At 49.0% G+C, this 21,799-nt stretch overlaps 1 protein-coding gene across 1 annotated transcript; it reads right to left on the reverse strand.

Moving 5' to 3' along the window:
• Positions 1–1,547: 1,547 nt before the first annotated feature.
• LOC116499653 lies at positions 1,548–19,955 on the reverse strand. Its single transcript, XM_032204453.1, has 3 exons — positions 16,889–19,955; positions 6,165–6,350; positions 1,548–3,034 (listed from the first exon to the last, which is right to left on the reverse strand). Exons 1-3 carry the CDS (start codon positions 17,185–17,187, stop codon positions 2,884–2,886), a joined length of 636 nt encoding a protein of 211 aa, XP_032060344.1. The 5' UTR covers positions 17,188–19,955; the 3' UTR covers positions 1,548–2,883.
• Positions 19,956–21,799: the final 1,844 nt, after the last annotated feature.

Consider the following 21,799-nt stretch of genomic DNA (forward strand, 5'->3'; position numbering starts at 1 on the left):
ACTTTCCCACAATCTCCTTGCCCTTCCTGAAAGATGGATCTGGGAAAGTGGCATCTGGCTGGGGGGAATGGGGAAGCAGATTGGGTCAAGTTTGCTGCGTCCTTTAGACAACCCCAGACCAGCCTGGAGGCAATGCTCTTTCCTGCAAGCAGGCAGGGGAGAGTTAAGCAAACCCTTTTTATTTCTATTTGATCCAATCTGTCTCCTTAAGCTATCGCTGCTCAGCATTTTAGTTCATATTACAATAAAACCTGCCTTGTTTGAGTTTAAAAGCCTCTTGGTTTCTTTGGAAGGATGGCTGTAAGAGCAGATCAAGACAGATCACCACAAGGCTCTGGCCAGCTCTGCCTTCACATTTATTTGAACCACAGCAATTCACTTGTCAAATAAGAGGTGCCCAGAGCAAGCTGAAACACTTTGCAGTCCCTGGTGACTGTAAAAAAGTCAAGACATCACATTCAGCACCCACGGAGATGCCTGTCCCCGCACACCTACACACAGGCGGCTTAACCCCAAGCTGGATTCACCTCCCCAGCCTGGTGTCAGAGCTTCGGGGCTGGCTGCAATGCCTGAATACGAGCACCCGGTGCCACTCGAGGTGCCTCTGGGTGCTCCAGCCCCATTCCCGGAGCACAGAGCCCCAGCCCATGCATCCCCCCCCAGCCCAGGAGCTGCCTGTGGTGGTGGGCACAGTGTGGGGCCAGCCTGGAGCAGCCCCATCCGAGGGCCTTGTTTCTGACACAGTTTTCAGCCTGCTAATTTCTAACACTCCTCCCGGTTGTTGGAGCAGCCCGGAGATGACAGCAGTAAACACTTGTGTTTGGACAAGCCAGACTTCTCGTCTTCAGCATCTGCCGAGTTTTACAGTTTGAGCACAAATTGCCTTCTTTAAAAGCATTCTTTCCTGGAATTACCACGTTGTTTTTGCCACCTCATGCTGCTGTCTCGGGAACAAACCAACCCTTCCTGAGCTCCTGCTCCTGCCCACAGCTCCGGCCCCTGCCCGCACCCAGTGCTCGGTGCTGCTTGCTCCAGCAGCGTGCCTCTCCACCACAAACTGGACATTTGCCGTGCAAAAGAGAGAGCAGCGAGCACAATCCCATCCCCCTGGAGCTCATCTGCACCATGGCAAACCAAGGACTCCCTGCTACGAGGCATCCCCAGGCTGAGGCTGATTTCTATCGGTAGCCGATGGACCACGTAACGAGCAGCCAGCCAGGAGTTAGCATTTCATTGAGCAATCCTAGCAGGAATTACCACCAAATTTGTAGCTGGCCTGAAGTTGAAGCATCATCGATACAAAAGGGAGCAGGGTTATTGCACAAGAAGGACTGCCTGATGTTGAGGTCTGGAGTAACATCACTCCAGTGTAATTGAAGGGAGGAAATACCAGCTGTGTGCTTAGGAGCTGATCCCTGAGGATTTCGGCTCAAAAACGGGAGTCCATCAGTTAGAAATGACAGAACTTGGTTTGTTCAATGCAACAAAGCGAAGGCTAAGGAGACACAGAAATGCCTGCTATAAATACGGCAGGGAAGTAAACACCATGGAGAGAGAAGACCTATTTAATCCAAAGCACAAATTGGCACAAGAATAAATAAATATAAATTTGCCATGAACATAGGCTGAAAATTAATAGGATTCTAACCACCAGAGAAGTAATGTTCTAAAACAACCTTTTGACAAGCAGGAAACCATACTGATTTCAGGATGGCTTTTGAACCATTTATAGTTCATAGGAGGACAAGGACAATAGTGGACAACGTGTTTAATGTCTTAGAAATCTGTATACACAAACATTAGAAACAGAACAAACAGGAGGAGCTCGAATTCTTCACACAAAGCAAAATTCTGATTTAATTGGCGTAACAGGGGCTTGTTGGGATAACTTATGTCTGGAATATTAATATCCAACTGTATAGCTTGTTCAGGAAGGGCGAACAAGGAGAAAAAGGAAGATATCAAGAGCATAGGTACATTCTCTGAGTATAAGACTGCAGGAGGAAATAGTCTCTGAATAAGAATTAAAGAAGGAAAAATGGGTGCTGCTAGAGCAGAGGCATATAGCTAGGAAGAGAAAACAGAACAGCCATTTTAATGAGTGGTTTGCAAAATCATCTGAAAGATGGTACTTGGTGGTAGCGAGGGATTTTAGCTACTCAGAATTGCTTGACAGGGATCCTGTAAATCATTGACTGCTTGGCAAATTTTATGACTGCATTGGTAGAGCAGTTCTTACCTGAAAGGTAAAACAGACAAACAAAAAAAGCTAAAGCTGTCTAGATTTGCTTCTGGCCAAAAGGGAAGGATAACAAGACAAAAACAGCTGCTTCATAAACTGGTAGAATCAGTGAGGTTGAGCAGAGGGAAGGCAAATCTATGCAGATTGCTAAAAAGAACTTGTGGCTACTTAGAGAAACAACAGCAACAAATGCAAACTGTTTTGATGAAGAAGCAGCAGTCAAAATTAATTAAAAGATCAACTTTTCAAAACCACAAACTGACTGGTTTCAAACATGGGGCAGAAGTGAAAAGAAAAAAAACCACTTCAGGTTACTTGGGATGGACAGTTAAGAAAAGCACGAGGAATTGGGGACAAAGTCTGCGGGTCCGGGCTCCAAAGGATATAAAGCCTCAGAGGATGGGGAGGCACCGAGAGCTGCGCTGTCAGCAAGCAGAGGGCGAAGGTGAGAGGTGGTCCAGTGCTCCACCACGCAGAACTGGTGCTGGGAGGTGACAGTCACAAGCACGACGCTCCTTTTGCTTTTCTGCCTTTACTAAAAAGGGAGCTCCTCCCGCGAGCCCCAGAGACAGAAGTGTGAAATTTTCAGCAATATGACGGAAAGAGGTAACAGATTAGAAAGTCCTTAAACGAGTTATTTTTTAGATTAGCCGGGCTTGATCATGGAGGGCTCCTGAACCCGCAGATCCAGAGCATTCAGCAGTTGTCTTCAAGAATCCTCTCGATGTCACAAGGAAGATGCCATATACAGGGATTTTCATAAAGCTTTTGACACCATCTTGTATGACATTCCTATAAATGAAGTAGAGAAAGTCATCTAAGTTAAGCTTCTCTAAATCAAGTGCAAAACCAGCTGGAAAATCTACTTGGGAGATAGTTTAGCTCAAAATAGGAAAATATATCAAGTGGAAATCTGGCCTAGGCCTACCATTATTCACTGTTTTCATACCTGACTTTCATGATGGCATAAAGACATTTCTTATTAAACCTGCAGGCGGATCAACTTAAAAGCCAGGATTAGAATTCAAAACAAGCTTGATAAACTGGGAGAAACGGCCTGCAAAAAAAAAAAAAAAAAAAAATAGGCTGCAATTTAGGAAGGGCACGTGCAAGCTCCTGTGCCCACATAAGGATTTACAGATTAGGGAACAAACTGCTCTAAAATAACATAGACAGAGGTGGGCACCACACCAAATGGGAGGCAACCATACTGTGTTACTGCAAATATGGGGTGCATCGTGCCAGAGTGTATATATTAGCTTATAAACTGGGGTCCTACAAACACCTGTAAGGAATGGTCCTTCCCTGGGCCCCAACCCCATGGGTAAGAATTTTTTTTCCTTATCTCTAGCGCAAGTTTCCCTTAAAGCAGGCTGCGCCCGTTGCCTCTCACATTCTCCGTTTTCCCTGGGTTTCTTTTTCCAGGGCATCTTTTTATTCACTCCTAGTAATTTTCCTTTGAATAATCCTTTGAATGCATTTACTGGCATTTAATGCATTTAATGGCATTGTGATGGTCTGAGCAAAGATGCGTTGCATTTACGTGTAAATATCCAGCGTATTAATCTCAGCTACAAGGTGGATGCGAGGCATTTCATAAGGATGCTTTCTCCCACAAGGATGACAAAGTGTGTTTGTTTCTCTATAATTACAAGCGGGAGTACACCTCCACACTTCACACTTCAGCTCTGCTTGTCTATTTATTGCAGTTTTGGCAAATTCATATGTCACTGAACGGGACCCTCTTGTTTGGTTTCTTGACTTTTCTGCTCAAATTTGTCTGTTTTGCTGTTCTGAAGATTTACTGGCTTGGGTGTTTTTTTAGCTTTCTCAAACTCTTGGTCAAGCATTTGTGTCCCTTCTTGCTGCAGCCCTTCATCATTTATCTGATGAAGGATGTCTTAGGGAGACCAAATTAAGCATGCCTCCTAAGCATTAAATCTGCAACATATTTCAAAGACTTTCTTGTGCCTCCTGCAATACCACAGAGAAGAGGAATCCTTCATATTTAAGATCCTGGGAATGAATTCCCTAAAACACAGAGGGAAAAAGGTGGAGGATGGGGGACTGGGATGCAGTCCAAGTATCATTCATGGTATCTATGTATCACTTTTGGTCCTAGAACACATGGCAGCATTAAGGTGCTGACATGCTTGTTAGCCTTTAAGGTGTATTAAATATGAAATGCTGCAGGGAAAAAGAAAAAAAAAAAAAGTGCCTCTGCCCTAGAGGGGGAGAATTGCAAGTATTTATGGCCAGGCTTTCAAACAAATCCTCGTGGCCAGAGACCAGCTCTCCAAGCCACACTGAAGGGCAGCGTGGGACTCTCCAGCACCAAACAGCTCAGCAACAGCCTGCAGTGACTTCCTCGAGTGGTCAGAAAGGTCAGGTAGGTGATGACTATTTTTCCCATTCTGCAGTGAATACAATCAAGCAAAGGAGCCTTTTTTTGCTTTCCTCCATCCAGCCTCATCAGAGGCCTTCTCTCACCCTATATCTCCCGGAGGTGCAAGGCTGTGGATGCTGCCCCTGGACGCAGCCCCTTGGTAGCTTCCAGCCCCAAACTGGGCACACCAGTAGCCTCCGTCTTTACTGCAGCAGGAGCACTCTGCACCAAACAGCAAAGTTTGAAAACAGGCCCTTTGGCAAAGCCTGGAACTTACTCGAAACAAACCAGGAGCAACCACAAGGCTGCAGATGTCTTCCAGCTGTCTCCCTGGTCAAAGACACCATCCATCAGCTCTGAGGTTACGACCACAGGGCCAGGTCTGGGGCTGTTCACACACCAGTGGCCCCAGGTGCCGAGTCCTACCCTCAGCACACATTTCAACAGACTTAAAGGTTTTTTGTTTGTTTGTTTAATTCAGCAGCTGATGCGTAGCGGTGTATTTAAAGGCACCCGGAGCCAACTCAGCAGTTATTGCTGGAGATTGATCCTGGCAAATTTTCTCCAGAGCAAACATGAGCACCAGCAAAATCTCCATAGATGTGATGAGGACCCAGTTTCCTACAGACCCTTGTCTCCTTGCAGATCTCCTTGCTGTGGCTTTTTGCCCCGTGAGGCTAAATTTGGGGTGCCGACCCCGAGGGCATTGTGGAAGGAAGCTGGGGCTGGTGCAGGGCTTCCCAGGCAGGTTTAGATTTGCTTATCCTAAATAAAACTGCACCACTGAAAAATGCTGTCACTCACAATTTATCTCATTTTCTAGTGAATATGTCGAGGACTGCCAGCTCCAGCACAGATCTTCACACCACTCCACACCTAATTCTCTTTCCCTGTGAAAACTAAATATTCATTCCAGTCTTTGCTCCCCATCCTTTAACATGTTATTACTCCCTGCAAGGACTTTCCCCTCAAACCGTGACTGCTGAATTTCCTTCAGAGCTGTTAAAGCAGGGCTTTTCCCACACTTCTGTAAATCCAAATATCCACTATCACCTGGACCCCGTTAGTCAAATAGCTGTTAATACCTTCTAGGACACTGAAGAAGCATGTCAGGTAAAATCCCTGCCAACACCACAGCTGTTGGTAGGGCTGGTGATGTTTTCTGGCCACCTTTTCCTTTTTGCCTTATATACGAGTTCAGGCAGCTGGAACTGCTCTGATGAGTCTTTCTGCAAGCTTTCAAATCCATCTGTTCCTGATACTCTGTGCTTCCCTTCATATCAGAGCCTCCAGAGTTGGTATTTAACACTCCTTAGCTTTCCCTGATTCCATTTTTATGTAAATACACATTTATCATGTTTGCCTGAGGAGAAAGTATTTGTGGTTTCAAATTCCCCAGTGCTGCCTAATGCTTGCATGCACAGCCTTTAAATGCTGTGACCCTTCTGTCAGGAAGACAGTGGAGATTTCGAGAGGATCTAAAGCCAATTATTCTAACTCCTGTACACCAAAGGGCAATGAGTTGGTTAAACTTACCATTTGTGCTGCTCTAATTCCACAGCAACAGAAACCTGTTGGGAAGTTGGGATTCCTCTGGCATCAAGTGGAGGCACCAGCGGTGTCACCACCTCGTGGGGGCTCCTCAGATCCCGTGGAGATTTGTGCCAGGGACCTCTGTCAGCAGAGACCAGGGCATGGCAGCTCTCAGGCCAGAGCAGATATCTGAAAAAAAAAATATGAAAGAGTCCCTCTAAGACATGCCTTGTCCTCTTCACCAGCAGTACCGAGAGTATTGGGAACTAGCTCAGGTGGCCTCACGATTTGTGGATATCTGTGGTGAAGTGACATGATTTAATTAATGAAATCATTGATCCAAGAGGGCCTGAGGCTGTCAGCTGGATGCCTGGGTTTCTGGTTTCTTGCTTCCCAAGATGACAGGAACAGAAAATGGCCCAGGAGCTGGACAAACCACAGCATTAGGAGTGGCCACGCACAGCACCCGAGAGAAACTGAGGCAGGCTTGCCAGAAGTCCTGATGTGTGCTGATGTGGACCAACTGTGGATCATCATCAGCACAGATGGACACTGTGTTCTGCCTGGAGGGAGGGCTGGAAAATTTCTTACCTGTCATTAGGTCACTGTGAGGCCAAAGACCCGTTTTCTCCACCACAAAAGATGTCACAAAATTATTGCAAGTTCCCTTTTGGGTGACCTAGTGCCCCAGATTTCCCTTCAAACGTTGCCGTCTGTAAGGAGGTCACATCTTGCTTCACGGGAAAGGAAGAACAAATCCAGGGGCAGCTCCCCAGCTTTCTGGATGGGGAGAAACATGACTCCCTTACAGCAAGAAATGCTGGAGAAAACTGGGAATTCCTGCCCTGGCCCAAGGTAAAAACCTGTGCAGACTTCTGGGTCTGCTAGTGAGAGATCACCAAGGCAGATCTACGGGTGGAAGTGAGGAAGTGAGAACAGAGCCAGGAGGTCCAGCAGATGGGAAGAAAGGTATTTCTGTGCCAATATTTGGAAAGGCAAATGAGAAGACTGGGGTAATTACAAGCCTGTCAGTCGGACAGGGAATAGCTGGCCGTTCTATTGGAGTTCCCCGAAAACAAACTTCATCAGCATAACCTGTTCTCTTGATGGAATGATAAATCTGGGTGATAAAGGTAAATTAATAATTTAATGACAATTAAATGTGAAGAGCATTTCATTTGGTACCTCATGACATTATGATCACGAAACTCAAATGGTAAAATCAACATCTCCCCTATAAAATGGGCTGCGAGCATCACGACCTACAGGTCTCAACCTGCACTGAAAATGTGCCACCACCAGGAGGTCTCCAGAGCATCCTGCAAAAAAACGGCTGTCGGACAGATCTGAACAAGTGAAACGGACACAATCCTGAATCACACCTACCAGATTCTTCTCTCCTAACCGTGGATATATCCAGTGCCAGCGTCAGCATCTCAGCTGTCACCTCAGACTCCATTCAGAAGCAGAGATTGCATCCAGGCAGGCCAGGGAGAGCAAATTGAGGGGTTCTGCTCAAAATCAGACATCTACAAGGGAACAGCTTCCTACCAGGGCCAGAGGAGCTCAGTTGCCTAAATATTGGCTTCTATAGTACAGCTCCAGACACCTTGGGGTGCCCCACACATCCCTGCAGTGCTGACAGATCAAACACGGGGTCTGTGGGAGACTCACGTGCAGATGAATCTAAGGTAGTACTGAGAGATTGGTATTAAGGCAACAAAACTAAGCCCTGGCACTCTTGGTGGAAAGGTCTGGCGAGAGATTCGAGTGAAGTTGGTGTCTTTTCTGCAACTATCCAGAGCCATTTGAGGTGCCCTGGAGACCCACCTCTGCCTCCAGCTGTCAGCTCGGATGTGTGCACGTTGTCCAGCAGTGCAACAACAGGATAATGGTTGGACTTCATGATCTCGGAGGTCTTTTCCAACCTAAATGACTCTGTGATTCTGTGACATCCGTGCCTGGGCAGGGACTGAACAGGCTGCACGGCCACCCGCGGGTGCGTGCACATGGCAGGACGCGGTGCCAGGCCGATGTTCCTATCTCCTGTAGGCAGAAAGGCCCGCAGGTATCCTGCTTCCCGGGCAGATATTCAAAGCTCTGGGATATTGCACACATATTTTCTCAGCTTCACGTTGCCGGGCATTTGGCACGCTCCTAAGGAATCTGGCTTTGCAGGGCACAGGGACTCCAGGCAGCCGTGTTTTTTTCTTGCTTCCCAGATGGCCTCGGGGAGGAAGCGGTCAGCTCAGGCAGAAAGAAGCTCCTCCAGGCACGCCCAGCAATGCAGTTACAGGCAGCTGTGGAAATTTATTCTCCAGAAAGCCGAGGTGCCAGGGAGCATCGCCAGATGATGCTCCAGGATCCTGAAACTGCAGGCAGCGGGTAACACACAGAGACATTGATGTAGGGATATCACATCGCCAGGTGGAACCCTGTTGTGGCTCCTCAACAAGCCCAGGCACAGCAAAGAAAACACAAGGGCACCACTGCTCGCAAGGGCAGGTGCCAGACTGCACCACCATCCCCTGCCCAGGCTCCTGCTGTACTCTGCAAAAGCCTCTGGTTGCTGGCAGGTAAGTGACAAATCCAACAGCCACAGGCAAAGCTCTCCGATTCCAGAATCTAACCCCAAAACGGGGGCTGCACCCAGCGCCCACCATCCCGGGGGAGATGCCCCCTTTCTGCAGTAATTCCTCCAAAACTGTGAGCAGGGAAGGTGGTGGCACCAAGAACTGGGCTAAATGCCTGGCCTCCAGCGTGGCTGGCAGCTCAGACCTCACACTGTTTTCAGTCGCTGCTGTACTTTTAATCTCATACAGTAAGCAATTAAACTGTTATCCCTTTTAATTTTGCCACTGATATGTTTCCTAACACGGAGCTCTTGCCCGATGCAGAGAGCAGTAGATTTAGTGAGAATATAACGGGCTTGAGAGGTGTTTGTCAGTGCTGGTTTTCTCAGGTCAGTCTAAGTGCCTGTGCCAGAGAGTTAATTTGTGAATAGCAGGTTTATAAATCAGATGAAGTTCATCAACAAAACACATACTTCACACTAGGAACTCCCCAAGGGTTATACAGGTGCAATCTGGATCCCTAATAAGCTTTGGGCATGGGGTCTATTACCTCTTACTGGAGGGAAGGGAGGAATAAAATCTCAATTTCCAGTTAGTCACAGAGATTTGATCAACACATTTGTGTTAATGATCTGTAGAGTGCAAATTGCGTGAAATCTAAAGAGACACGGAGAGGAAGATGTTACGGACTGCGGGTGCCCAGAGCCCCAGTCCCACGCTTGGCCTCTGAGCAGCTTTTGGGGAAAGGACCATTTTGGTTTCTTTGTGCAATACCTAACGCAGTAAAGTCCCAGCATATAAACGGGGTCCACTGGGCCTGCTGCTATGCGGATACTAAATAGTTATAAGCAAGCAGGAGGGAACTGTAGCATATCCTTACCTGGCAGGGTCAGACTTTGCATACTGTGTTTTCAAGTATACTTGCTGCATGCTGCGATTAGTGTAGCAGCAGCAGGGTAATTTTTCACACATGTCTGCAACAAAACAACAGTGCAGTTAATATACAGGATCCTGTGCAAGCGCCAGCATCAGCAATTTAACGGCAGCGCCTTGACTCCATCACCGCAGGGCACGCGGGGAGCCTTCGTCACAAGGTGAGGAAGACAGCCCGACCGAGTGCCTCCCCTGAGGCTGGCGGGGAGGTCCTCCTGCCCTCCCCAGCCCTGCCCTCAGCTATCAGATGGCCACGTTTTCCTCCCCTGCCATGTGGCAGCTCTTGTCTGGATGTGTCCCTAGCTGCTCTCGCCATCTGCTCTCTTGCAACCGAATCACCTCCCTCCCTGGCCCGGCGTAACTGGAGGCAGGTTAAGAGTTAAAATCCCAGTTTAGCTGTGTTTTAGGTTGCGTCCAGAGAAAGCTGTGCCCCACTCCATAGGTATGGATCGAAGAGCAGCTCAAGAAAATATAAGCTTTATTACACATCTGCTCTAACCAGCTCCTCTCTGCACCCCTCAGCAGCACACAGGGCAGGACGGGGCTGGGAAGCCAGTCCCTTTTCCTGTTCCCAAAACCTGGGGTCGACCCAGCTGCAGCCAAATCACCACCAAGGGTTTTTTGGCTCAGATCCACACAGGAATTGGGGATGGGGTGACCAGGAATCCACCTGTGTACGATGAAGTACTGCTGTTGCTGATGGAGCTCGGTGTGCCAGACCCACACTCACACCCTGTGGTTGCCTTGATGCCCCTTCTTTCCCCTTATTGCCCCCTCCCCAAATTGTTTTATGGGCAAAAGGAAGCCCCGCAGTGCAGTGTTCAAACAGAAGACTGTATCCACATGTGAAGGCACTGCATTTGCAAAAATAAATAAATTCAATTTTGCCTTCTCTGTACTTGGCCCCAAATTGGGCAAAACACCGTGTCCTGTCATCCTGCCTGATTTGAGGATTTGTTTCTCAGGCTGGGAATTAACCAGAGTGGAGATTTTTTTAAAAGTCTCCTAGCTCCATCAGAAATGCCACCACGTTACAGAACAGGAACAGGAAATCTCTTGGTAGGAAAACAAATCTAAGTTTACCCTGCCCTCATGCCTGGTGGAGCCACCCTTCTCCAGCACCAGACTTTCAGACCAGAGGCACCAGACCTCGCTGGCCTCACCACTGCTCCATGGTACAGCTGCCAGCTCCCTCCCTGCCACGACCCAGGAGCCCTGATGCATAAAATCCACTTGCTGTCAGTCCCGTGGATGCTCCTTGCCTCACACAGCCCATTAAAACATTTCTCCCAAATGCTCTCACAGCTTCCAGGCACCTTCAGCTCCAGGCTCCTCTGTAACCGCATCATTTTGCACCGCCAGCAGCTGAATCCCTGCTCAGAACCCCGGGGCCAAGCTCACCTCTCCCCCCACTCCCTCTGCACCTTCAGGGGAAGGGAGAAGCCGGTTGTGGAAGCGCAAATTGGTGGGATAAGCTGGTGCTCAGCTGAGCCCACTGAGCTCTCCTACTTATTCCAAGTGAACCGCTCACTTTGAAGGGATAAACAGTCTGATTAAACTAACAGCTCTTCCTTCCTAGCAGTGATTCTCTTTGAAGGATATAGGCAAAGCCAGAGCGAGAGCAATTTCTAGCAGCAAATCCACTGCTGACTCCTCCTGGGAGAGAGGCCTCTGTGCAGAACGGGAGGAGGAGAGCCAGAGCGGAAAAGCTGGTGGAGCTTTGCTTTCTATCAAGTAATCTTGTTATTGCAATTTCAGAGCTAAATGGTAAATAGGCAAGACTGCTGGGCAGTGCAGCAGGAAGCAGGCCTGGGTCACGGCGTAATTTAGCTGATACAAACAATAACCTGTGCCTGGACAGTCTGCTGATACAAACCTCAGGGTACCAGCGGAATCGTGCCACGCAGGCAGGCAGTCCCGTCGTCCCAGGATGAATCCAGCTGTGCTGGGAGGGCTAATATGGGACAAGTAGGAAAGATGAACAGATAATGAGTGTAAATCAGCTCAGGTGTACTAATGGGTCTTACCAGGCTAAAAAGGAACCTCAGGGGGGCTGTTCTGGGTCTAATGCTCCCCAATGTTTACCCCGATAGAGAAGGGGAAGGGTGGTGGGGAGGGTGGAGGAGATGCAGAGAGCACCTCGCACAGTGTCCTTGGGTGAACCTGAAGCATCTTTATCCAACCTGACAGGACGCAGGCACAGTGAGGGCGATTTGCATTTTCCAAGGAGAGGCAGTGTTCTCCAAACAGCTCCTCAGCTGGCGACACGTCTCTGTACCCTCCTGACCCCGATCCTTCCCAGTTCCCGAGCCCTTCTCTGAGCCAGGAGCTCACATCCAGCCTGCTCTGAGTGCCATCAGCCCATCCTGCCCTGCACGCCTCTCATCCAGCTGCATTTGCTCCTGCAAGGAGCTCAGCACCTGCAGAGCTCACCGATTTCACACCGCCGCGGTGCACTGTCTGTGCTCCACGTCTTTATTTCCAGGCAGATTAACCAGTCTTCTCTGGACAGCTACACATTACATTGTTTTGTGCCGCGTTTCTGCACCACTCAGTGTGGTTTATATCTTCATCATTCAGTGTACAGCCTCAGGGCTTGTTTACTACACATCAAACCCTGTTCTGAATAGGGAATCTTTTACTTCCTCTTGTGCTTATCTATTGCTCTCATCACCCGGGGAAGTAAGTCTCAGAAATATCACAGAGGTTGCAGATTCTCGTGGTGCCCTCTGACACGAGATGTATTCTCCTCCTGAAACCTGCTCTTAGGCATGTCTCTCTGAAGGCAGTCCTGTGGCATCCAGCAGCATCAGACTTAATTCAGCGCTCACACTGCCAACACAGCTGTGGTCCTGCCAAGCCCAGACCCCCTTCCCTCGTTGCACGGTGCTCTGAATGCAGCAGGTGTTCCCAAAAGAAAAACAACTTGTCCAGGAAATTAGAGCGTGAATAGTACCGTTTGCTTGCCACCGGCAAAGATAAGTTATCTCATTTCTGGTACCCCGTAAGATCTCAGTTCTTGTCTTAACCCTCTCAGCGTGCTCATAACAGGGGAAGGTTTTTATCCAATATCTCAGCTTTCAAACAGAAGAGGGATGTATCACATCCTACTGTCCTCTTCCGCCAAAGTGCACTGATACAATAATCACAGAAATGTTTTGGTTGGGGTGGACCCCAGAGGTCTCTCGTTCAACCACGGATCAGAGCAGAGCTGAATTACATCACTCAGAGCCTTGTTCTTTTGAATACCTCTGAAGATGGAGATCCCACCGCCTCTTTGGCCTCATTCCCAGTGTTTCAACCCCCAACAGGGAAGATTTTTTCCTTCAGACCAAGCAGAAGTTTGCTTGTTCCAAATTGTGTCCATTGTCCATCGCCTTTCCAGTGTGCACAAAGTTTGGCTTCCTCTCTCTGAGTATCCACGAGGTAGCAGGAGACAGCAATTTGATCCCCCCTCATGCCTCTCCCCATTTCCCATATGCTTAAGCCCACAATCATCTTCGTGGGCCTCCTCTGGACTCGCCCCTCTGTGTTGATCTCTCGCTTTTACTTGGGAGCCCAAAATAGGATGCCAGCTTCAGCCTTGCCAGTGCTGGGAAGCCATGAGAAGCTGACCACCAGCTCCATGCCACCGACTGCGACCCCGAGAGCTGGCAGGACACCCACCCACCATTTATCCCATCTCTATCTTACAAATCAAGGCCATGTCAAAGCCTTGCTGAAGCCCAGGTATGCGATATCCCCTGCTCTCATCTGTCATCTCCTCACAGCAGGCAAATCACTCGGCTGGTCAGGCACGATTTGTCCTTGGTAGCTTCACACTGCAGAGCTCAGGTCTTCCTCGAGCACCACAGGGTGACAGCAAGTCATCAGCACCCTGAAGTCGCTGCCAAGAGGAGTCTGCCATTCCCGGCAGTGAATTCTTCCTCCTCAGTCTTGCACATGCTTGGATTCGTTTCCGCATGTTTTGGTAACACTGCCTTCTTGCTGGTTCCCAGCTGAAGTTTGGAAGTTGCCCAGTAGCCTCCTCCAGCTTCGGTTAACAGAAAGGGCTGTTGTTTGCTACACAGAGACGCCTGGCTTCATCAACCCTTTAGCATGTTTTGTTCAGAGAGCTCAAGCTCAGGTCACGCAATGGGCACAGACCAACAGGCAGCAGCTAAACGCAGCTAAAACCACGTGGGGCCCAAACGAGACCTGAGGCTGTCTGGTCAAGGCAACCCCCCTGGCCATCTACAATAAAGACAATAGGAATATTTAGTGGGAACTAATGAAATCCGAGGTTCCCTCTTTGGGCCCAGACTGGGGAAGAGTTGTAGCTGCTCACCAGGATTGAAAGACAGTAAATGCATGAGTTTGAACCCAAATTTCCTTTCTTGGTACAGCTAAATCTTTTCGTTCTTCACTTCTTTTCATTTTTTTTTTTCCTACCTAGAAAAGTTTAATTAGAACAACTTAACTCTAGTTGCAGACAGCTGAAGATTGGGGCTTTGCACTGGACTGAGCAGAGAAGTGGCACCGTGGGCACAATTTTCTGTCTTCCTGCTCCGTGCCGCATCCCGCAGCAATCACACACCTCCCTGCTTATGGCACAGGTCATGCTCCCGTCACACCCAGCAGTCCCCTTTCCCCTGCCCGCTCACAAGGCTCAATGACACATTGGCTTTCCAGCCTTAAAGCCATTTTCCAGTGCTTTGTGTGACAGCCCCGAGGTGCCCCCAGATGTCTCCCATGCTCCGTCGGCACTTGTTTGTCCATGGGGTCAAGCAGCTCCACAGGGTCAGTTCAGCGTGGACTTCTTTCTTACTTCAGGTTTTTCTAGCCTGAAACTGAGAAAAAAAAAAAAAAAAAAAACAGTTTTGCACCTAATAATAGAAGCTGTGAAGAGTTAAAATGTCCCAGGAGTAGAAGGAGCTTTGATTCATTTCTTCACATAAAAAGTTTCTAATTATACTGAGTCTTATCTCTGTGCTAGAGCGGATTCATAACTCTGCCTTTGTCCTTGATGTGCTCAGAAGCACTGGCTAGATTTCGGACAGTGTGGGGATGACAGTTTAGGAGAGAAAAGTAGTTACCGGGTATCGTTTGGGGAGGAGGGGCGCTCAGCTTCGGGAGCTCCAGGGATGGGTCTGGAGAAAAGGCACGACCAGTGATGGAAGCATCCTGGTGCATGTGGTGCAGCCACAGGCTGGATGACATCCCGAGGTCCCTTCCCACCCAGATTTTCCTACGAGCACCTGATCTCGAGCAGAAGGATCCATCTCCAGGAGCTCCCAGTGCAGGGCTAGGACGCAATCGATGCGCAGATGGGAACCCGGTCTTCTCCCCGTCATCAGAGGCAGCAGCAGGCCCACACGCTCCAGCTCTGCATCCTGAGCTCCCAGGCGTCTCCGGAGAGCTCGCGCAACGGGAGAAAGCGCAGGCACTTCTGCTAGGACAAACCAGTCAGCCAAGCACTTAAGCAGCACTCCAAATCTCCTTACATAACTTCCGAAACAAAGGCTGCCCATGCAGCCGCTCTAGGCAGGCAATCAAACACGCTCCCTCCCACACAGAGGGCACGTTCCCGTGACAGGTTCCTACATCAAATTTCCACCTCGGGTTTTTGCAGAGGGCCCAGGCGCACTCACACATGCGTGCACACACACGCACGCTGCCCTTTGTTGTTATACAATGCCTGATTTTTGCAGTTCAACACCAAACGCAGATACAAGAGATGCGATTTGCGATGCGAGTTACACGTAGTTCAAGTAGTGATAACAGCGGGATTAACGGTGACCGGACCTGCTGCCATCGGCCACGCAGACACAGAATAAAAGCTCTTGCACTCGGCAGTGTCAGACCAGGAGCCAGCAGAGCCTCTCCTCTCCCCAGCCCCTGCAGCCCTCGCTGGGTGGTGGCAAGCTGCAGAGGGCGATTTGCTCCACGTGCTTTGGAGAGCATCCTTCTCAGGATGGATGCAGCAAGCAGTGGTGATATGGACAAAGACAGAGTGTGAGCAAATGCTCTCGGGGCTGGTGCTCGAGCTGGGCAAATATCGGAGGCAGAAATCCAGTGTTGTGAGTGGAAGAGTTGGTCCTGCACCCCTCCAGCCCTGCACTGCCTCGTGAGCAGCAATGGAGAGGCCACAAAGACATCATCCCCCTCCGGGGAACTGGCACAGCTGGAAACTTAATGGCAAAAAGGCAGTGGTTCTGCAGCTGGAGTTATTTCCCTGAACACGTCACCTTGCGACCACAAGCCCAGTTGTGCTGGCTTATGAGCACAGCAGGTCTGCAGCAGAGGAAGGAGAGGCGGGGAGGGGCAGGCACTCCTGCTTCCAGGGAGACATCAAAAAGCAGTGAAATCTACAAAGTAGCTGCTATTCCTGATGTACTTCCTCCTCTCTGTACCCTTTCTCTTTGCTCTCAGCCTGGTGATGCCCACGGAGGAGTGATGGGTTATTCCAGCAAAATCCCAGACGAGGCCATTAGCTCAGCAGCGGCGAGCTGCTGCTAGCACAGCGGAGCAGCCATCTCAAACACTGAGCCTCACTAAAAAGGCTTCTCCGGCGGCGCTGGCTGCCGTGGCACACCCAGGGTAAGGCTGCAGGTAACGGTCTGCCATCCGGGGACGTGCCTGGCAAACCCGCTCAAGCAAAAATTCTGCAGCACGTATTCATCCAGAGAGAAAAGCCAGCCGTGGGAGTCGGAGAACATCCCACTCAAATGCACACGCACGCACACTTACTGCCTACACGGCTGATTTCAGCTCTGGAGAAGGGCCAAATCCCCATCAGTGCTGTGAGGTCCCACAAGACCAGAGCGAGGATGTTGCTCAGGGCAGCGCGGGTTCGGCTTTCCCCCGGCGCAGAGCGGCTCAGGCTGAAACACGGCGCTGAAACGCGCTGCCGCTCTCCCAGATGATTTTATTTTCCCACAGAAGATCAACATCCAAAAAAGGTAGTTTTGAGATCAACTCTCAGAAAGCAAGAATCCAAAGTTTTAGTCACTGATAAATATTTTGGTTCTAGCTTTCCAACTGTGTCTGCTCCGATGAGAAAGCAACGTTTGTCCTCATCTAGGGGTCAGTGTGTTTTGTTAAAAGCACAGCATGGCAAATAAATCTCGCTATTCCACTGTGAGAGCTGCTGAACGGTGCCTTGACAGAAACCGTGCTGGCCCCTGCGGCTCTTACAGCTCCAGCCTTGGGAGCTGCCCTGCCTGTACCCGAGATGCTCACCTCGCCTGGGGCTCTGTCTCTGGCAGAAGAGGAGCCTGACCGCTCCGTGGGCATCCTCCTTCTTCTCCCCCAGCATCCACGCTTGTTGTGCCAGGAATGTTAGAGGAGAAATCCCCGCCTGCTGCCTTCGGTCTCTGCTGACGGACCTGTTGCCTCTGAAGTTTTCTGATCCCTTTTTGACCCTGCTGTGACCGCGTTTCCTTTGCCTCCTCCAGCAGCAAGTTCCTCACTTTCGCTTCCCGCTGTGGAAAGTTGAACTTCCTTTTATCTGCCTCAAACGGCTCTCCTCCCAGATTCATCAAGTGCACGTAGTTCCAGTGCTGTGGGATTTGGAGAATGACAGCTCTGCCTTTGTTGTATTCACCACCTCCATGATGTTGTAAACCTCAGCCACGTTCCCCCCTCTTATCACCTTCTCCCCTGCAAACTGGGGTTCAGGCCTCTTCCGTCTCCTAAGGCAGCTGCTTCAGCCCCTTGCTCATTTTAGCTGCTTCTCCCGACCTCTCTTTAACGTGAGATGCAGAGAGCAGAGGGTTCCAGGTGATCCCAAATATTTCCAGTAAGCCCCGGGGTGCTTAGGACGAGGGGGATTTTTCACACAAAGGACATACGGCGTAGACACAAGAGTGAGTAATTAATTACAGGAGAAGCAAATTACTTCAGCACTGCCACACACGGAGGCACAAAACCCGGCTGTAATGGGAACACCCCACACCTCCCCAGGTCATTTACCTCTATGGCAGATGGGGATTAGCAGCCTTCTAAGCCAGGCTAAGGACTCCACAGTTAAGGGTGTAGTTTGCGCTCACTTATAAGCCTGATTTCACAGCCTACATTTCTCAAAAAAACATCTTTGCGCTTGAATTTCACACACGTTATCTGTGGCCAGAGCAGAATTTTGGCAAAATGCGAGATGAAGGGAAGAGAGGAGAGTCTCCGCTCCAAGAAATGTCTTCTCTGCAGACAGCTTGGCAATTCGTCCTCTTCAGGAGCAATTCCTGACGGCCAGGGCTGAGATGACAGCAGGGTACAATCTGGGACCACCAGCAAGAGTCACTGATGTGCTCCTCGATACCAGAGCCCAGGAGGCCCAAGCCTCAAGTCTCAAACGGCTGAGGATCCTGCACAGCATCCCAATGGTTAATCCTCTGCACTGCTCAAATCTTGCCCTCTCTTTCTTGTTTGAATCTGTGCTTCGCTTCAGCCACTTGACCTTCCTCAGTCTCTAGCTGGGATTATTCAGCCTTCCACCGTCAGAAATCTTCTGCCCTTGCAGTGAACTGCAGATGAAAATCAGATCATTTTTTGGTCCCTCTTTAAAGCACGTCGAGCTCTTGGAGCTTGCTCTCAAAAGCAGACTTCCTAGCCTCTGAATTTCACTTGTGGCTGTTTTCTCTGTCCTTTCCAAACAGACTTTTTAAAGGTAGGAGCACAGTAGCTGGACGCAGCATCCATACGACAGGGATGAATGAAAAGACACTTCCCCTGTCTGCTCTTATTCAAGATTTCTTTGCAGAAACATCCTTCTCACCTCAGACACCAGCTCACATCTCAAACTCATATTTGTCGTCTATCCTTCGGGATCTTTCTTTTGTGTCTTCTTCCAAACAATGGCTCCCTTTTAGGGAAATATGAAGGCTGGTTTGCTGGATGTCATTTTGCAATTAGCCACATTAAAATGGACGCACCCATACATTTCCATCACCCTGAGCCAGCCGTACGAATATTTGCAGCCCCTAATTCGCCTCTCCTGCATCAACTTGTTCAGCCTCTCCCGGCACCCAAGGTCTCTGCAGGACTCTGGCACTGGCCACGCAGGAAAACTGCCTCTTTGCTCCCACCTTGGTTCTGACCTTTCCACCAATCACTTCTACTTTTCTGCTTTTTTTTTTTTTTTTTTTTCTTAGTCTATGGCTGTTTATTTTCCTTACAGCCCTTTGGTGAAGGACATTATCTAAGGCACTTTGGGAATCCCAATAGAGTCTATTAAAGAAATTGTTCTTGTCTGGCCCTTCAGAGAACTCTGCTGCCTCTTCCCCAGTGATTCATGTGCACCCATTTGCCTGCAAACGCCATTCTTTGGTAGTGCAGAGCAAACTAATGCCAACAAATACTTCTCCAGATCTTTTCCGGAACACATTTGCAAATGTGCAATATTTCGGCCTTTATATGCAAAGCCATGTTTGAGAGAGCTCTTACAGCCTGCCATTTCTAATTCAGCAGTCCCATTCTTGGCTTTCTTAAGAAGTCTGAAGCGAGACAACCCAGCCCGGATGGTTTATCATTGTCCATTTTGTCAATTGGATCCATAATCTCTGCTCCAGGCTTTTCAGTTTTGGACGTATTCTCTGATGAGCCTCCACGAAGGTTAATTACAGCATGGGAATCTCCATGTTTTCTTCTACAATCAACAATAATGCAAATAATTGCTTCAGTTTCTCTGCAATGGGATCGTCTCTTCTAATTGCTCCTTTTATACTCTGATCATATTCTGGCTCCGTCAACTCCTTGGCACACTCTTTGTTTCTGATATATTTGAGAAAAATCTACTCTTTTCTTCTTTGGCTGTTCCTCAGATTCTTTCAGCTCGCCATTTGGGCCAGGAGCTCAGTGACAGATACCCAGAACAGGTACCCAGCACTACCATAGCCTCAGCTGGGTCCAGCCATCCTTTCCACGAGGTTTCTCTGGTTTTTACTAGTTAGTTTCCCCACCTCCTTTGGGTTTCAGCTCTCCTTCATACAACATTACTCACCCTACAGTGCCCCAGGGATTGTCTGCTTTGTCCAGGTTTTCAGTGTGCCCGTTTGTGTTCATGTCTTCATTTAGGATGTGCCAATCCATTCTGCCACTTCCCAAGGCTCTTGGAGATCTAGAATATACCTCAATTTTAATCCTCTGGATAGCTTTCTTCTGGGCTACGTGACTGAGGCTAACACTGTAACCAGGCAGCGCAGCAAAGGAACTCAAAAGCCCTACAGAAGCTTTAAAAGCATAGCATTAATACATTTATTTTCAACAGTTAAGTCTGTAATCTGACCAAGAGATACCACCGGGGTTTGCAGGGCAAAACTTATTTTCCACGGAGCAGAAGTGGCAGCTAGCAATCTGTAATCTGCTACAATCTGCTCCTCCCAGAGCTCCAGCATAAGATTTGGGCAGGGAACAGCCTTAGGTCAACAGCTTGGCCACAGGGCAGAGCACTACAGCGTGCTTCAGCACCGTGCCATATCTCTGCAGCTCAACTGGGACAATGCTGTCCTCTGGCGAGACAGCAGCCCGGCCACCAGCACCACCAGGACCGGGGCAGTTCATCATTTAGACCCGCAAAAGTAGAGAAGCCTGACAACATTTGTCCCCAGACAGCTCCGTTGTCTTATTTTCTGGTAAAATTGCTGAGGGCCCGGCACAACCACGCTGCTAGGGATGTAGCAGCTTTAACCATGCAGAAGATGTTACAACAAGCAGAGCTGGCATGTAAAGAAACCATCTCATTTCACAGGAAAGCAAAGCCGAGATACAGATTTGCCTGTTCAGTGGCTTGACGTTTGTCTTGTGTCACGGACTCAGTCATTCAGGAAAAACATGTCATGTTCCTGTTACCTACCCCTTTGTCACTAGCCCACGGGCATGAGCTCAGGCACTGCCGAAGGGGTTTGTGCTCTCACACTCGAGGAGCTGCAGGCACAGAAGTCCCAGCTAGCTGCACTGAAGGCATCCCTCCGCTCTCGAGTGTACCTTGGTGTCTCCAGGAGCTTCCTTTTCTCTTCTGTCACCCAAGGCTCCAGTGGAAACCCGTGGAGTGCTCCAGTTTAGCTCTATCTGCTCACATTCTCCCTAGTTATCAAGATGTCTGTGCCTGAATTCACACCACTGACTTCACGTAGCTGAATTCATGCAGGTCCCTCGTCCATGGACAGGACACACCTGGCTGTTCTGACTCACTGAGCACTGGAAACGAGAAAGTCTGCATCCTGGATCAATCTTTCTTGACCCTGATTTTTGCCACGAACCCATCTGATCCCATTCTGAACACGTTCCGCCTTCTGCATGAAGATGGATTCGGAAAGCGATATGAATGGATCGCATCCATTGATGCACCCACTTCTCAGGCAGTGGGAAATGGCAAAAAAAAATAAATAATCCTCTCTCCCCCTTTATCACAGCTGTCTGCCACACTCCCTTCAATTCACCCCATCCCAAGCTGGGCTCTACCCCATGAGCTGTTCTTTAGAGAGAAGCCAGCTTCGGCCTCCTTGCCAGAATTTCTGTACCTCCTCCAGTCAGCTCTATTGCCAGCTGCAACAGATACTATCAACACCCTGTACACACCGCTCTGTTTCCTCTGAATTCTGCTTTGCATGTATTTGAATTGAATGTAATCTGCCATTTTGTGCATGAGTATCATGGGACCCTCTTCAATTTCTTGCATTCAGCCCTAGATTTGGCTCTCCTGAATCATTTTTCCCTACGATTTTGCCAGCTTACTATTCACAGTCTTTTCTGGATCCTTTCTGAATGCGCTGATCAGCATGAATACCAGCACAGACCTCTGTAGGCTTCCACTGGCACCCGCCACCACTGTGAAAATGGACTCTTTACTCTTGTAAACACTTATTAATCTGTGGGCCTGCCTCTTCACCCCTAGAAAAGTTAGTTTCTTTGTAGGTCACTGGTGTGGAAACTTGCTCAAAACACATGAACCTCCACGTACAGGTGTATTAACTGCATCACCCTGGCCCACCAGCTCACTTACACCTTCAGAGAGCCTGGATACACCTCCAAGCTTTGATTTCCCTCTGTAAGAACCAAATCAAACTCTTCCCCAGCATGCTGTATTCATCCAAGCAGCTAATAAAATTATTCTACATCATTGTTTCCAACCATTTGAGGCTGTTTGAACACTAACTC

The sequence above is a fragment of the Aythya fuligula genome, chromosome 28 (genome assembly GCF_009819795.1).
Source record: "Aythya fuligula isolate bAytFul2 chromosome 28, bAytFul2.pri, whole genome shotgun sequence".
Taxonomy (NCBI): Eukaryota; Metazoa; Chordata; class Aves; order Anseriformes; family Anatidae; genus Aythya; species Aythya fuligula.